Source organism: Octopus sinensis, linkage group LG24 (genome assembly GCF_006345805.1).
Source record: "Octopus sinensis linkage group LG24, ASM634580v1, whole genome shotgun sequence".
Lineage (NCBI taxonomy): Eukaryota > Metazoa > Mollusca > Cephalopoda > Octopoda > Octopodidae > Octopus > Octopus sinensis.
Window position 1 is genome coordinate 10,114,116 of NC_043020.1, and position 15,256 is coordinate 10,129,371.

The 15,256-nt window shown below is 36.2% G+C and overlaps 1 protein-coding gene across 5 annotated transcripts in view; it reads left to right on the top strand.

Moving 5' to 3' along the window:
* LOC115223842 (nicotinate phosphoribosyltransferase) overlaps positions 1-15,256 on the top strand; it is a 97,921-nt gene that overhangs the window by 62,760 nt on the left and 19,905 nt on the right. For 4 of the 5 annotated variants that reach the window (XR_005003729.1, XM_036513059.1, XM_036513060.1 and 1 more), the window contains 2 exons: positions 8,935-8,979; positions 12,864-12,944. Coding sequence is in view for 4 of the 5 variants with exons in the window: in XM_036513059.1 (XP_036368952.1) it covers positions 8,935-8,979; positions 12,864-12,944 (126 nt within the window). In the remaining variant the exon portion in view is untranslated. The remainder of the gene's footprint in view (positions 1-8,934; positions 8,980-12,863; positions 12,945-15,256) is intronic. The other variant, XM_036513062.1, reaches the window with a different exon arrangement.

Below are 15,256 nucleotides of genomic sequence, written 5' to 3' on the forward strand. Positions count from 1 at the left end.
CCTTTCCTTCATTGGACATTAAACTCTGCTTGTGAAGACCTGTTGAGGCAAGTGAAATCAAAATCAAATACAATGACTGGCATCTGTGCTAGTGGAGCGCTAAGAGCACCATCTGAGCATGATCGTTGACAGAGCAGCTGACTGGCTTCTGTGCTGGTGGCACGTAAAAAGCACCATTCGAGCGTGATCGTTGCCAGTGTCTCCCTAGTGGCATGTGAAAAAACATTCGAGTGAGGTCGTTGCGAGTGCCGCTGGACTGGCTCCTGTGCAGGTGGCACATAAAAAGCACCATTCGAGCGTGATCGTTGCCAGTGTCGCCCCAGTGGCACGTGAAAAAACATTCAAGTGAGGTCGTTCCCAGTGCCGCTGGACTGGCTCCTGTGCAGGTGGCACATAAGAAGCACCATTTGAGTGTGATCATTACCAGCGTCGCCCTAGTGGCACGTGAAAAAACATTCGAGTGAGGTCGTTGCCAGTGCCGCTGGACTGGCTCCTGTGCAGGTGGCACATAAAAAGCACCATTTGAGCGTGGCCATTGCCAGTACCTCCTGACTGGCCTTCGTACCGGTGACACATAAAAGCACTCACTACACTCTTAGAGTGGTTGGCATTAGGAAGGGCATCCAGCTGTAGAAACCAGGTCAAGATTGGAGCCTGTTGCAGCCATCTGGTTTGCCAGTCCTCAGTCAAATCGTCCAACCCATGCTAGCATGGAAAGCAGATGTTAAACGATGATGATGATGATAACAGATTTATTTCTCTTTGTAAACTTGGGTGTCTTCAATTTTCGACTCATCATCAACCACTGGATGTCACTGTCTCAAGTCCTAGGACTCATACGACCAGTTATCCAGTTTCCATGACACAGAAGTAACCAAGGTCAAAATGTTCTCCCCCCCCCCTGATCAGGATGCCGGTCCATCACAAGGTTACCTATTTACAGCTGAGTGGACTGGGGTTATATGAAATGAAGTGTTTTGCCCAAGAACACAACACACTGCCCAGTCCAGAAATTGAAACCATGACCCTGTAATTGTGAGTGCAACACACTGACCATTAGGCCACATACATGTCACTCTTCAATTCTTACCGTTTTTTTTAATTGTCTGCCACCTGGTGAGTTTTATCACATTACATTTTTAAAGTGAAAATCAAAGCAGTTTAGGAAATTATAAATTTTTGTTTTAATTGCTAACAAGACAAGAATAGTTCCTTCTCTCAGTAGATTATAAAACTGTTGTTTGATATAACGGTCAAGTTTGTTGTGGAGAAGGTTTTCAGCCTTGGCCATTAAAGAGGCATACAAATGATATTAAAATAAAATCAAATCAAAATGTTATGAACTCTTCCTAACATAAAACTGCTGTTTCATTTAACGACTGCTTTTGCCTGTGAGCAAATCAATTCACACACACGTACACACAAACACAACACAGATTTACACATATGTGATTATGTGATAGTGTTTGTATCATCCTAGACTTTGCGTGTGGTTGTTGATTGTAAACAAATGCTTTGTTGATGGCATTGTTTTCTTACAATGCACCATAGAAGAATGTTCAGACTTCTTGACGTATCTTGTAATCTTTGGAAACAAAAGCGCTCATTTATATGGTGTTTGTAGTTCTTTGTATAAAATATATCCAGGTTGTTTGTTGTACAATAGACTGGGAGATTATTCCCTTGCTTGGAAATAAGTGGAGGTTGCAAGCATTGAAAAGTAGACATTATGATGATGATGATACTATACAATGTACTGGGAACATGCTTCCCCTGTTTGGAATTCATTCCCAGTTGCATCTCTGTTTGAATTTTTTCTTATTAGATTCGAAATCTAAGTGCTTTCCTGTTTGAGAATCTCCAATTTAGCCAGAGGCATTTAACAACAACAAAAATGGTAAAATGGAAACAAACCCATTCTACAATGGCAGAATTCATCATCTTCATGATTTAACATCTGTTGTCCATGCTAGCGTGGGTTGGATGGTTTGACCAGGGCTGGTAAGCTGGAAGGCTGTACCAGACTCTAGTCTGATTTGATATGGTTTCTACAGCTGGATGCCCTTCCTACTGCCAACCACTCCAAAAGTGTAATGGATGCTTTTACGTGCCACTGGCATGGGTGCCATTTATGTGACACAATTGTCTTCCACAATTATGATTTCACTTGGCTTGATGTCTTAATCCCATTTTCATTCTGTGTTCAAATCTCCAGCGATACTTTACTTACTTTACTTTACTTACTTGTTTCAGTCATTTGACTGCGGCCATGCTGTAGCACCACCTTTAGTCGAGCAAATCAACCCTGGGACTTATTCTTTGTAAGCCCAGTACTTATTCTATCGGTCTCTTTTGCCGAACCGCTAATTGACGGGGACTTATTCTTTGTAAGCCCAGTACTTATTCTATCGGTCTCTTTTGCCGAACCGCTAAGTGACGGGGACGTAAACACACCAGCATCGGTTGTCAAGCAATGCTAGGGGGACAAACACACACACACATATATACATATATACGACAGGCTTCTTTCAGTTTCCGTCTACCAAATCCACTCACAAGGCATTGGTCGGCCCGGGGCTATAGCAGAAGACACTTGCCCAAGATGCCACGCAGTGGGACTGAACCCGGAACCATGTGGTTGGTTAGCAAGCTACTTACCACACAGCCACTCCTGTGCCTAACTTTGTCTTTTGCTCGCCCGGAGTTTGTAAAATTGTTAGTTTCTGAATCGATTAGATTGACGACTCCTGCACCCCCACCACACTCCAACCCCTAGTATTTGTAAGTTTGTGCCAATTTAGAAAATACCACCATCATCGTAATCTTCTTTCAGCATCAGGCTTCCTATTTCCTTATTACCCACAAGGGGCTAAACATCGAGGGGGACAAACAAGGACAGACAAAGGGATTAAGTCGATTACATCGACCCCCAGTGCACAACTGGTACTTAATTTATCGATCCCGAAAGGATGAAAGGCAAAGTCGACCTCGGCGGAATTTGAACTCAGAACGTAACAGCAGACGAAATACCTATTTCTTTACTACCCACAAGGGGCTAAACATAGAGGGGACAAACGAGGACAGACAAAGGGATTAAGTCGATTACATCGACCCCAGTGCACAACTGGTACTTAGTTTATCGATCCTGAAAGGATGAAAGGCAAAGTCGACCTCGGCGGAATTTGAACTCAGAACGTAACGGCAGACGAAATACCTATTTCTTTACTACCCACAAGGGGCTAAACAAACAGTGATAGACATAAACCAATACGTAAATAACAAATAATATAAATATAATTAATATAATATATATATAAAATTAATATTTTTTTTCAAAAAGTATTAAAATAATGATAAATATAATAATAATAAGTAAATACCCATATATTTGATACTTATATTACTTATTATTATAATACTTATTATTATAATACTTATTTTTTATTATATTTATCATTCTTTTTATACTTTTTGAAAAAAAAAATTTTATTTTATATCATCATCATCATCATCGTTTAACGTCCATTTTCCATGCTAGCATGGGTTGGACGGTTCTACTGGGGTCTGTGAAGTCAGAAGAACCGTCCAACCCATGCTAGCATGGAAAACGGACACTAATATATATATTATATTAATTATATTTATATTATTTGTTATTTATGTATTGGTTTATATCTATCACTGTTTGAGTTACCTAATAGTGGTTTTATCTCTAATTCATATATATATATATATATATATATATATATATATATATATATATATATATATATATATATTGGATTGGCAAGATTGTAATTTCGTTTTTCGCAAATAGATAGTTATGATTTTTTTGAATGACATTTGTCAATGTTATGACTTTTTCTTTTTGACATTGATAACCATTACTTTTAGCTTGCTTTAGAAGCAAATTGCGTGTAATTTTGTTTACAGCTGTTAGTTCAGTGTCAGTTTTAACATGGGGTGCAAAAATGAACATTTTCACCATATTTTGCTTTTTTATTTCCGTAAAGGCAAGAAAGCTGCTGAGGCTCACAAAGAGATGTGTGAAGTTAATGGTGTTGATTGCTTAACAGAATGCACATGTCAGAAATTGTTTTTAAAAATCTGTTCTGGAGATTTTTCACTCAATGATGACCAATATTCTGGTCGACCCACTGAAGTTGATGCTGACTGAATCAACGCCATAATTGAATCTGATTGTCATATAACTGAGCGAGAGATTGCAGAGAGGTGAAATGTATCATACACAACTATTGAAAATCACTTAAAATGCCTTGGACTTGTTAAGGAGCTCAATATTTGGGTTTCAAATAAATTGAAAGAGATTAACTTAACACAACAAATCAATATTTCTGATATGCATCTCAGACGCAATGAAATCAACCTTTTTTTTTAAATGAATCATCACTGGGAATGAAAGATGGATTGTCTACAATAATATCAATCAAAAATGACCATGGTCTAAGCATAATGAACCAGCACAAACCACACTGAAAGCTGAATTGCATTTGATGGGATTACAAAGGGCTTGTATATTTTGAGCTGCTTCCAAGGAACCAAATGATCAATTCAGATGTTTACTGTCAATAACTAATGAAACTGGAGGAAGCGATCAAAGAAAAACGACCAGAATTGGCAAATCGTAAAGGAATCATGCTCCACCATGACAACGCTAGACCGCACACATCTTTGCTAACTCGTGAAAAATTATTGGAGCTTGGTTGGGAAGTGGTGTCACATCCACCATATAGCCCTGACTTTACGGCATCAGATTACCATTTATTTCAAAGTTTGCAAAATTCTTTGAATGGTAAAACTTTCAATAATGATGATGACGACCTGAAATCACACTTGCTTCAGTTTTTGGCTGATAAGAACCAGAAACTCTATGAGCACAGAATCATGAAGTTGCCAGAAAGATGGCAAAATGCCATCGGACAAAATGGAAAATATATAATTGATTAAATCTCATTCTTTGTATGAAAAAAAAATTACTTTTATTTCACACTAAAAACCGAAATTACTTTCTTGCCAACCTAATATATATATATATATGTATATATATGTATATATATATATATATATGTATGTATATATATATATATATATATATATATATATAATTTCAACAATTGAGGGTAAAATTAATTAATTAATTAATCAATTTCACCAAGTATTCAGTATGCAAAGGGACCATTTAAGGCAAATTCAAATTATTACATTATATAAAAGGGCTTAGTAAAATAAATTACTTTGCCGCATACTGAACTCGTTAGAAATAGCAGCTAAAAGAACTATTTCTAACACTTAAAGAAAACCTCTCTCATATAGTGCTTGCTCAATTCAACCCAAGAAAGTATGAGGGTAGAGACATTAAAAAATCAATGCAAAGGTTATTTGAGTACGTACGTTTCAAGATTAGCCAAATTCGACCCTTCTCTCATCAGCTCAGAATGCCCTTGTTTGAGTTTGAAAACACTGAAAATGGGAGCATACCCTTTCGGCTTGTTATCGTTTCTGAAGATCTGTTCCCAACTAACAGTGCTAGCTAACTCAAAAATGCAAGAGAAAAATTTCTGTTCTCCCCTTTCCACCAGCGTGGGCTAAAATCAGCAAACACTATTTTTTTTCGGTAAAATCCAAGACAAATAAGTAGAGAGAGATGAATTATAATTTCAACAATTGAGGGTAAAATTAATTAATTAATTAATCAATTTCACCAAGTATTCAGTATGCAAAGGGACCATTTAAGGCAAATTCAAATTATTACATTATATAAAAGGGCTTAGTAAAATAAATTACTTTGCCGCATACTGAACTCGTTAGAAATAGCAGCTAAAAGAACTATTTCTAACACTTAAAGAAAACCTCTCTCATATAGTGCTTGCTCAATTCAACCCAAGAAAGTATGAGGGTAGAGACATTAAAAAATCAAATGCAAAGGTTATTTGAGTACGTACGTTTCAAGATTAGCCAAATTCGACCCTTCTCTCATCAGCTCAGAATGCCCTTGTTTGAGTTTGAAAACACTGAAAATGGGAGCATACCCTTTCGGCTTGTTATCGTTTCTGAAGATCTGTTCCCAACTAACAGTGCTAGCTAACTCAAAAATGCAAGAGAAAAATTTCTGTTCTCCCCTTTCCACCAGCGTGGGCTAAAATCAGCAAACACTATCTTTTTTTCGGTAAAATCCAAGACAAATAAGTAGAGAGAGATGAATTATAATTTCAACAATTGAGGGTAAAATTAATTAATTAATTAATCAATTTCACCAAGTATTCAGTATGCAAAGGGACCATTTAAGGCAAATTCAAATTATTACATTATATAAAAGGGCTTAGTAAAATAAATTACTTTGCCGCATACTGAACTCGTTAGAAATAGCAGCTAAAAGAACTATTCTAACACTTAAAGAAAACCTCTCTCATATAGTGCTTGCTCAATTCAACCCAAGAAAGTATGAGGGTAGAGACATTAAAAAATCAAATGCAAAGGTTATTTGAGTACGTACGTTTCAAGATTAGCCAAATTCGACCCTTCTCTCATCAGCTCAGAATGCCCTTGTTTGAGTTTGAAAACACTGAAAATGGGAGCATACCCTTCGGCTTGTTATCGTTTCTGAAGATCTGTTCCCAACTAACAGTGCTAGCTAACTCAAAAATGCAAGAGAAAAATTTCTGTTCTCCCCTTTCCACCAGCGTGGGCTAAAATCAGCAAACACTATCTTTTTTTCCGTAAAATCCAAGACAAATAAGTAGAGAGAGATGAATTATAATTTCAACAATTGAGGGTAAAATTAATTAATTAATTAATCAATTTCACCAAGTATTCAGTATGCAAAGGGACCATTTAAGGCAAATTCAAATTAATTAATTAATTAATTTTACCCTCAATTGTTGAAATTATAATTCATCTCTCTCTACTTATTTGTCTTGGATTTTACCGAAAAAAAGATAGTGTTTGCTGATTTTAGCCCACGCTGGTGGAAAGGGGAGAACAGAAATTTTTCTCTTGCATTTTTGAGTTAGCTAGCACTGTTAGTTGGGAACAGATCTTCAGAAACGATAACAAGCCGAAAGGGTATGCTCCCATTTTCAGTGTTTTCAAACTCAAACAAGGGCATTCTGAGCTGATGAGAGAAGGGTCGAATTTGGCTAATCTTGAAACGTACGTACTCAAATAACCTTTGCATTTGATTTTTTAATGTCTCTACCCTCATACTTTCTTGGGTTGAATTGAGCAAGCACTATATGAGAGAGGTTTTCTTTAAGTGTTAGAAATAGTTCTTTTAGCTGCTATTTCTAACGAGTTCAGTATGCGGCAAAGTAATTTATTTTACTAAGCCCTTTTATATAATATATATATATATATATATATATGTATATATATGTATATATACACACACACACACACACACACAATCTTTTTTCTTTTGTTTCTGTCGTTTGACTGCAGCCATGCTGGAGCACCACCTTTTTAGTCAAACAAGTCGACCCCAGGACTTATTCTTTGTAGGTCTGGTACTTATTCTATCGGTCTTTTTTTCTGAACCGCTAAGTTACGGGGATGTAAACATCCCAACATCGGTTGTCAAGTGATGCTGGTGGGGTGGGGGAACAAAAACACACATACACACACACACAAAAGCAAAAGGCATGTGTGTTTTTGTCTACCAGATCTACTCTCTTGTTCTTTGGTTAGCCTGGTTGTAGCAGTAGACACTACTTGTCCAAGTGGAAACTGAACCTGAAATCATAGGATTGGAAAGCAAGCTTCCTAACCACACAGCCAACAACAAATCAAAGCACTTAATTAATCCAATTAATTAGTGCAACTTTTAATGTGGCAAACTGGCAGAATCGTTCGAACAACGAGTAAAAGCTTGGAAGCTTGGCACCATTTTGTCTGTGTTTACCGTTTGAGTTCAAATTCCACTGAGGCTGACCTCGCCTTTTATTATTTCAGGGTCGACGATATAAGTACCAGTTGAATGCTGGGGGTTGATGTAATCGACATAGCCCCTCCCTTCGAAATTACTGACCTTTGACCTTGTGTTAAAATTGGAGACCAATATTTAGTATGGATTTCGTTACGTCGTTTCTACTTTAGTTCTGGTTAAGAAATAAAATAAAAAATAAAATGAAATAAAACAAGGAGATATAAGTACCAGTTGGACGCTGGGGGTTGATGTAATCGACGTAGCCCCTCCCTTCGAAATTACTGACCTTTGACCTTGTGTTAAAATTGGAGACCAATATTTAGTACGGATTCCGTTAAGTCGTTTCTACTTTAGTTCTGGTTAAGAAATAAAACAAGGAGATAGAAGTACCAGTTGAATGCTGGGGGTTGATGTAATTGACTTAGCCCCACCCTTCGAAATTACTGACCTTTGACCTTGTGTTAAAATTGGAGACCAATATTTAGTACGGATTTCGTTAAGTCGTTTCTACTTTAGTTCTGGTTAAGAAATAAAACAAGGAGATAGAAGTACCAGTTGAATGCTGGGGGTTGATGTAATTGACTTAGCCCCACCCTTCGAAATTACTGACCTTTGACCTTGTGTTAAAATTGGAGACCAATATTTAGTACGGATTTCGTTAAGTCGTTTGTACTTTAGTTCTGGTTAAGAAATAAAACAAGGAGATAGAAGTACCAGTTGAATGCTGGGGGTTGATGTAATTGACTTAGCCCCACCCTTCGAAATTACTGACCTTTGACCTTGTGTTAAAATTGGAGACCAATATTTAGTACGGATTTCGTTAAGTCGTTTGTACTTTAGTTCTGGTTAAGAAATAAAAAAACAAAAATAAAATGAAATAAAACGAGGATATTAAAAACAGTAACAAAAAACAAAAAAAATTTTAAATCTTCTGCCATTGATTTCGGCATTTTTTCTTTTCCCCATCAAAAATGTTATTTTTTTTCTTGCAGTCAAATACAGATGATAATTCAGTTGATAATACGTTAGATCAACCAGTAAGAAGAAAATTTCAAATCTACTCCTCCTCTTTTTCTCTTCTCTCCTTTTTTTTTTTCTTCTTCTTCTTTAGCCTAGTACATTTTATTATTATTATTACTATTAGTTGTTTTTTTTTAATCTGTTTGTCTATATTGTGTTTTTTAAAAAAAAATTCCTTCTTTGAGCTGGTTTTGGATTTTTTTCTTCTTTTCTAATTTTTAATTTTTTTTTTTAAATTTCCGTCTTATTTTTTTAATGGGTCGGCTTCTAATTAACCTTCTACTAACTAACTCCACACAAATATCTTGTTTTTTTGTTGTTTTTTAAATATTTATCAGCAAATTTTAATCCTTATGTTGTTCTTTCTTTATTTTTGTTTTATTCATTATTATTATTATCATCGTCATTATTATTATTATTATTGGAGTGAGCTGGCAGAATCATTAGCACACAGGGCAGAATGCTTAGTGGCATTTTATCCATCTTTATGTTCTGGGTTCAAATTCTGCCGAGGTTGATTTTGCTTTTCATCCTTCCAGGGTCATTAAAATAAGTACCAACTGAACACTGAGGTCAATGTAATCGACTAACCCCCTCCCCTAAAATTTCAGGCCCTTTGCCAATAGTAGAAAGAATTATTATTATTATTATTATTATTGTTATGAATTGGAGGAATTGTTTGAACTTTAGACAAAATTTCTTGCAGTACTTCATTCAAATCTTTACATTCTGAGTTCATACCTCACCAAGGTCAACAATGCCTTTCACATCTCCAGGGTCACTAGAATAAAGTACTATTATCATAATGAACCCGTGTTAGAAATTGTCTCTTTTGTTATTGTGTAGTTGTTGGCAATGGTATCAGTCTTGTGACAACATAAGAGATTTCCGCCGAGGTAAACTTTGCCTTTCTTCCTTTCACAGTCGATAAATTAAGTACCAGTTGTGTACTGGGTTGATCCAATCGACTGGTCCCCTCCCCTAAAATTTTTGGGCCTTGTGTCTAGAGTAGAAAAGAATATAAGAAATAGATTTAAATATATATATATATATATATATATATTCCTTTGCTGAGGCAGTGTTTTCTTAGGCCGTTGTCAATTCTTCCAAATTAATCTCTCTACAAGACCATAAAAGTGTTACGTTTTGCCTCTTTTTGTTTTCATGATTTTGTGCCATCACCATAATCGCAACTATCGTCACCACTACCACCTCCTTTTTTTATATTGAGTTCATGCTTTTTTTTTTCTTTTATTATTTTGTATTTCTCTTTCAAATGCAATTTGCCCTTACGGATGGTAGTTTTTATTCTGTATCACAACACGTTATATTACTTAATATTTTGACTGCTGTTTTCCTGTTTCAGTGATACATATTTCTCAACCTCTTTTGGTAACAAAAATATGTATTTTAATCCACAGGACTTTGTTTTGAAATTAATTTGCTTTTGAATTCTCTCCAGTTTTCCTAACAATATCCTGTCTTGTGAAGAAAATCCGTTTCCATGGCACCTGTGACTTTAGCATTTTTCATGCAATGTTTGATTATTCTATTGATGTTTTTTAATTATTTTTTTTTATGCATTATGAATGAAGCAGTAGAAATTATAGAAAGCTCATGAGAAGAGTAATGATAATTGGTATCATTTTTCATATCCATGGGAAAATATATAGTGATCAAGCAAGTTTCATATATCACAGTAAGAAGTACTCAATCTAATGAATATAGAGCTGATATATAAATAAATATATACTAATGTAGAATCCTGTCAGTTATCTATTGTTTCAAAGATACTGAAACTAGTTGAGTAGTTATTGTCAGACATCAACATCAACACCTACCACCTGTTCTTTTTAGGCACAGGTAGTAGAAATGAGCAAATGAATGACAATAGATACTGAGCCATTCTGAATACCTTTGAAACTATTAGCAACATGGATTGACAAGATATAATTGCTATATTATATATATATATATATATATATATATATATATATATATATATATATATATATATTTTTTTTTTTTGGAGAGGCACTGAGCAGCTATACGTACACATACACACACGGCAGTAACTTCCACCTACCGAATTCAATCACAAAGCTCCAGTCGGCTCGAGGCTATAGTGGAAGACACCTACCCAAAGAGCCACGCAGTGGGACTGAACCCGATACCATGTAGCTAGGAAGCAAGCTCCCTAACCACACAGCCATGCCCAATATATATATATATATATATATATATATATATATATATATAGGAGAGTTTATGAAAAAAACAAAAGATGAAGACAGGTGGTGTACAAAACAAACAGATGTATTAGTATAATGCTCAGGAATAGAAAAAAGTCTTTTACGTTTCGAGCCTATGCTCTTCTACAGAAAGGGACACAGAAAAATCAAGGAGAGAAATATATATATAATAGAAATAGAAGATACAAAAAGAAAATAGAAGCTACATTTAGAAATGTAAAGGGAAAGTAAGAAGAAAAATAAACGAAAATGCAAATTGGAAATCCAAAAAATAAAGGCTTTTTATGAAGAATAACAATAGATATATACAATTAGATGAACTGAGGTAGGATTAAGAGGAATAAGTCATTATTCATAATAATGCCTTTTATTACTTTTATTTCTACCTCAGTTCTTCTAATTGTATATATCTATTGTTATTCTTCATAAAAAGCCTTTACTTTTTTTGATTTCTAATGTGCATTTTCGCTTATTTTTCTTCTAATTTTATCCCCTATATATATATATATATATATATATATATATATATTTATGTGGAGGTGCAATGGCCCAATGGTTAGGGCAGCGGACTCGCAGTCGGAGGATCGCGGTTTCGATTCTCAGACCGGGTGTTGTGCGGCAGGGGGTGGTGATCCCTGCTGTACTCTTTTGCCACAACTTTCTCTCACTCTCTTTCTTCTGTTGGTCTACTTGCTTAGCCAGCTGGTGGCGTCATTCGAAGGCTAAAACAATGCGAACGCATTGTGACCAGCGATGTGTAACAACATCTGATGGTCTGGTCGGTCACGTGATATATACATATACACACATACAGGTATTTCTCACTATCTTCTCTTCATCACACTAGCTTTGTGAGATTTTTGTATATATACTTTTTATTTCTATTAAACAAAAATAAGCAAACTTCTCTCCAAAGAAATTTAGTCTTGCCGTGAATTTAAGCCCATAAGGGCCTATCAGACAGCTTGAGGGTGAAGTTTATACTTACCGGTTTCATTATCATTTTCGAAATAAAGGGCAATAACTTAGGCTAACATATCAACATGTTTTAAACAAAGACACTGAATCTTTTGCTTCGCTGTGTTGATAATTATGTAGTAATTATAAAGATAATTATATAGTAATTAACTCTGATATTGAGCAGCTTGCTACTAATCAAAACAGTTTTGTAATCTTAACAGGCAGCTTTGTTCATCTTGAATTATGTAATTTAAAAATTATGAAATTATGGAATTTCTGTTACTGTTTTACATCATGTTGACTAGGATAATTGTCAGACCAAATATGTAAATCTGAAATTAGGAAATCTCTCAGAAGAAATATATTTACCTCAGTGAAATTTCTTATTTTTAATTATTTTTTTCGTTCACATTAATTGTTTCCAATGTTATTTGAAATAAGATGAAAAAAAATTTTTTTTTTATTGTAGTGTTTACATTTTTTTTTTTTTTTTTTGTAGTTCTCTAAAACTTTAGAAATTTGAATAAATTCCATCTCTTTTCAAACACAATTATGGAATGCTTAATAGAAAAACAAAAAAGAAAAGAAAAAAAAACGAATGAATTGATATATAACAACCCCAATATTTCTTTGTTTGTTTTTTGATGCAGAATTTTTCAAAGTTTGGATTTCTCTGTTTTTACTTGTAGCATCATCAGATCAACTGTTATGGAATTGGTACACACTTAGTGACATGCCAGAAACAGCCAGCACTTGGTTGTGTCTTTAAGGTAAGTCACTTTGTCACTCTGCTTGCTTTGGTTTATAACTACAAGTGTTTGTATGGTGTGTGCCTGTGTGTGTTCAGATGGAATGAGACTATTAACCCTTTCATTACTGTATTTATTTTGAGATGCTCTGTGTTTCTTTCAATTACTTTAAATATAACAAAGAATTTAGTAAAATAACTTAGTTATAGGCGCAGGAGTGGCTGTGTGGTAAGTAGCTTGCCTACCAACCACATGGTTCCGGGTTCAGTCCCACTGCATGGCATCTTGGGCAACTGTCTTCTACTGTAGCCTCGGGCCGACCAAAGCCTTGTGAGTGGATTTGGTAGACGGAAACTGAAAGAAGCCCGTCGTATATATGTATATATATATATATATATGTGTGCATGTATGTTTGTGCGTCTGTGTTTGTCACTCGCATTGCTTGACAACCGATGCTGGTGTGTTTATGTCTCTGTCACTTAGTGGTTCGGCAAAAGAGACCGATAGAGTAAGTACTGGGCTTACAAAGAATAAGTCCCGGGGTCGAGTTGCTCGACTAAGGGCGGTGCTCCAGCATGGCCGCAGTCAACTGACTGAAACAAGTAAAAGAGTAAAGAGAGAGTATCATTCAGCTAGTGTTAGGAACATAAATTGGGACTAAGGTTTGGTGGAAGATTTTAATTCAGAACTTATGAAAACAAGACATTTGTACTCAAAACTAGAGCCGGTTTCAGCCGGGTTGGTAATGAAAGGGTTAAGCAAAGCTGTTTGAACAATAACGACTTTGTATGGCTGACTGGGCTGCCAACATGTTTTGGTGACAGTATTTTGTTGCACTGTCTCTGTCAGTCTATCTCTCTCTCTCTCTATCTCTCTCTCTCTCTATCTCTCTCTCTCTCTATCTCTCTCTCTCTCTATCTCTCTCTCTCTCTCTCTCTCTCTCCAGTGCAACAAAATACATAGTTGGCATAGACGATCCCCTCTTCCTCCTACTCGCAACAAATAATGCGTTGTCACACATAAACAGAGAGGAGGAGGGAGAGAATGAGAAACACATTAAACTGTTTGATGTCAGATAAGCCAGTAATGAGTCTGTGACACTAAATATAGGATGCCAAAATGGCTGTGCCATCCAATTACAGTACATGTACCCTTTACACTTTACTCTTTTAATTGTTTCAGTCATTTGACTGTTGCCATGCTGGAGCACCGCCTTTAGTCGTACAAATCGATCCCAGGACTTATTCTATGTAAGCCTAGTACTTATTCTATTGGTCCCTTTTGCTGAACCACTAAGTTACGGGGACGTAAACACACCAGCATCGGTTGTCACGCGATGTTGGGGCGACAGACACACAAACATAAACATACACATACATATGTACGACGGGCTTCTTTCAGTTTCCGTCTACCAAATCCACTCACAAGGCATTGGTCGGCCCGGGGCTATAGCAGAAGATACTTGCCCAAGGTGCCGTGCTGTGAGACTGAACCCAGAAGGTAGCGGTTTGGCAAAAGAGACCAATAGAATAAGTACTAGGCTTACAAAGAATAAGTCCTGGGGTCAATTTGCTCAACTGAAGGCGGTGCACCAGCATGGCCACAATCACATAACTGAAACAAGTAAAAGAGTAACAGAGAGTAAAGAGTATTGAAAGATTTCTTCAATGTCTTTTGTGTCACTGAGGCCATGTGTGTCCGGCGTGAAGCAGGTTTCATGCGCCTGATACTTTGGTGAAGAAGTCAAAGGAAGACTAAGTGCTTTCATTATTTTGTGTTGGCAGAATAGTTAGCATGTTGGGCCAAATGCTTAGCGGTATTTCATCTGTCCTTATGAGCTGAATTCAAATTCCACCGAGGTCGACTTTACTTTTAAGGTGGCGAACTGGCAGAAACGTTAGCATGCCAGGCGAAATGCATAGCCGTATTTTGTCTGCCGTTACGTTCTGAGTTCAAATTCTGCCGAGGTCGACTTTGCCTTTCATCCTTTCGGGGTTGATAAATTAAGTGCCAGTTACGCACTGGGGTCGATATAATCGACTTAATCCATTTGTCTGTCCTTGTTTGTCCCCTCTGTGTTTAGCCCCTTGTGGGCAGTAAAGAAATAGCTATTTCGTCTGTCTTTGCTTTCTGAGTTCAAATTCTGCCGAGATCGACTTCGCCTTTCATCCTTTCAGGGTCAATGAAATAAGTACCAGTTAAGTACTGGGGTCAATGTAATCAACTATCCCCCTCCCCTAAATTTTAGCCCTTGTGCCTACCATAGAAAGGACTATTCTTAGGAAGACCAAGTATGATCCTTTAAAAATACATGGTAGTTTGTAACATTGTAT